General features: G+C 49.9%; 1 protein-coding gene across 1 annotated transcript; it reads left to right on the forward strand.

Annotated features, from left to right (window-relative positions):
• The first annotated feature begins 431 nt into the window (after positions 1-431).
• On the forward strand, positions 432-1409 carry LOC130713393 (uncharacterized). Its single transcript, XM_057563165.1, has one exon. The coding sequence runs from the start codon at positions 432-434 to the stop codon at positions 1407-1409; it is 978 nt and encodes a 325-aa protein (XP_057419148.1).
• Positions 1410-3129: the final 1720 nt, after the last annotated feature.

Here is a 3129-nt window from a genome sequence, read left to right on the forward strand (position 1 = left end):
CGCCGCCGTCGGTCACCTTGCTCCAGTCGGTTCTTCTTTTCCCATCGAAGCACCCACCGCACGCCTCCAAAGGCCTTCTCCCCTTGTGCCCGCGTGCCTCTTCGAGCAACCCCTCCCGTGACCAAATCCAACGACCGGACACCCAGCCGCCAGCGCCGGCCTCCGCCGTCCCTTACGCCGTCCCCGTCGGCCCCTCCTCTCCGTCGCTGCCCTGTTTGGCTGCCGCCGACCCGTCCAAGCCAGGACCCCAAAACCCGACCCGCCCTCCCCTTCCCAAACGTGTTTCTTGTTTTTTGTTTGGTCGACCGGTTCACACAGCCCGACTCGACCAGACCGGTTCATTAAAACCCGGTCCAACCACACCTGCAGCAACCTTTAAAAAAAAAAAAAAAAAAAAAAAAAAACATTACTTATTCTGTTTTGCAGGTTACATGGCTACGTCCGCTTCAACCCCTGGCTCTCCGAACGGTGCCCCCACAAATGACACCGCTACTACTGTGGTCACTCCACATGACCCGCCGGCGTCTGCCAAGTCGGACTTTCATCCGGCCCTTGCTGTCACCAATATCAAAAACAACATTCCCTTCAAACTCGAGATAGACAAGGACTATTATGCTATGCGGGCTGAATTGTTTGAAACTCATGCTCACGCCACTCAAGTGCTCCACCACATCATTCCTCAAGCTGGCATGGAGCCTCCTGCGCGCACCGATGCTTCCTATGCCCGGTGGGCCACTCTTGACTCTACTGTCAAACAATGGATTTATTCCACCATCTCCTTCGATCTTCTCGCCACTGTTATGGAGAAAGGTTCTACTGCTATGGATACTTGGAACCGTATAGCTTCTCTGTTTGAGGACAATCAGAACTCTCGTGCTGTCGCTCTCGACCAGGATTTCATCTCCACTCGCATGGAGGATTTTCCTAATGTTTCGGCCTATTGTCAACGTCTGAAACATATCTCTGATCAGTTGAGGAATGTTGGTGCCCCTGTTAGTGATCATCGTCTTGTTCTCCAGTTGGTCTCTGGTCTCACTGAGCCTTTCCGTGGTGTTGCCACCCTGATCCGTCAGAGTGAGCCTTTGCCTCCTTTCCTCAAGGTCCGCTCCATGTTGATTCTAGAGGAATCTGGTCTCGCCAGGATGTTAGGTCCGGCCTCTCAGACTGCTTTGCACACCTCTGCTTCCCGTCCACCGGCCTCCGTTGACTCCTCTCAGCAGCGCCCCACCTACCGCAGCGATCAGGGCCACTCCAACCATCGTTATGGGTCAGGGCAAAATCGCAATTATCAGGGTGGTTCTGGTAAACCTAGGAAGAAAGGTGGCTCCCGTTATCCTGGATCACCTGGCTCCTCTGGTTCCTCTGCTGCATCTCCTCCACCCTGGCGCCCACCACCGCAGGCATCCTAGAATCCATGGGGTTGGGCTCCTCCCCCTGGTTGGACTCCTTCCCCTTGGGGCATGCCTCCTTGTCCTTACCCCACATCTCAGTGGTCGCGTCCCATGGGTGTTCCGCAGCAACCCGGCGTTTTAGGTCCGCGTCCTCAGGCCTACACCGCTACTGCTTCTCCAGCACCCACTGATATCGCTGCTGCCATGCACACCATGTCCTTGACTCCTCCAGACACCACGTGGTACATGGACACTGGCGCCTCGTCCCATACTGCGGCATCTCAAGGTACTCTCACGTCTTATTCTAATTTAAGTCATTTAAATCAGAAACTGATAGTTGGTAGTGGTCAGGGCATTCCAATTCAGGGTTCAGGATACACTTCTATTCCTACCCCTCACAAACCTTTAGCACTCAATCATGTCTTGCACACTCCGCGAATTATTAAAAACTTAATTTCTGTGCGACAACTCACTACTGACAATAATGTTTCTGTTTCTTTTGATCCATTTGGATTCTCGGTGTCTGACTTCAAGACGGGGATGCCTCTCCTGAGATGTAACAGCCTCGGCGACCTCTACCCAGTCACTCGTTCCTCTCCCTTTGCTGGTCTTGCTTCTAGTGTCTGGCACAATCGACTTGGTCATCCAGCTTCCTCAGCTTTAAACCATCTTAGGAATAATAAACTTATTTTTTGTGAACCTTCGCGTTCTAGTTCTGTTTGTGACTCTTGTGTTTTAGGCAAACATGTCCGGTTGCCTTTTAGTTCATCTGCAACTATTACTTTGAGACCATTTGATATTTTGCATAGTGATTTATGGACGTCTCCTGTTTTAAGTACTGCTGGTCATCGTTATTACGTTTTGTTTTTGGATGATCACACTGATTTTTTATGGATGTTTCCGATTAGCAAGAAATCTCAGGTTTATGAAACGTTTACTACTCTTGCTACCCTTATTAAAACACAATTTTCAGCAAATATTAAATGTCTTCAATGTGATAATGGACGTGAATATGACAATGAATCCTTTCATCGGTATTGTGATGCTAATGGCCTTATTTTTCGCTTCTCTTGCCCTCACACTTCTTCTCAAAACGGCAAAGCTGAACGGAAAATTCGCACCATTAACAACATGATCCGCACCCTCCTCGCTCATTCGTCAGTTCCTCCTTCATTTTGGCATCATGCCCTTCAAATGGCAACATATCTTCTGAACATTTTGCCACGCAAGACTCTTCAAAATGATTCTCCTACTCAGCTGTTGTATCATCGCAACCCTTCCTACTCCCACTTACGTGTCTTTGGTTGTCTATGTTTTCCTCTATTTCCTTCCGCTATAATAAACAAATTGCAACCACGATCGACTCCGTGTGTTTTTCTAGGGTATCCGATGAATCACAGAGGTTATAAATGTTATGATTTGTCACACAGAAAAATTTTAATATCGCGGCATGTCATTTTTGATGAAACCCGATTTCCCTTTGCTGACCTATCCTTGACTCCTGCCCCTTCTTATGAGTGTTTCACCGAGGACCTCCCTCCTTCCTTGATCCACCATTGGCAAACCGTATCCTCCCGCCCACCTGACCCTCCGGTCCAGCCGTCGAGTCCCACTGACTCTTCGCCTCCCTTATCGGCTCTTGTCTCCCCTATCGCTTCTCCATCACCTTTGCCCTTGCCTCCGGTCCCTCCTGCACCACCCGTACGGACCATGACTACCCGTAGCATGCACGGCATTT

The sequence above is a fragment of the Lotus japonicus genome, chromosome 4, assembly GCF_012489685.1.
Source record: "Lotus japonicus ecotype B-129 chromosome 4, LjGifu_v1.2".
In the NCBI taxonomy this organism is placed as follows: Eukaryota; Viridiplantae; Streptophyta; class Magnoliopsida; order Fabales; family Fabaceae; genus Lotus; species Lotus japonicus.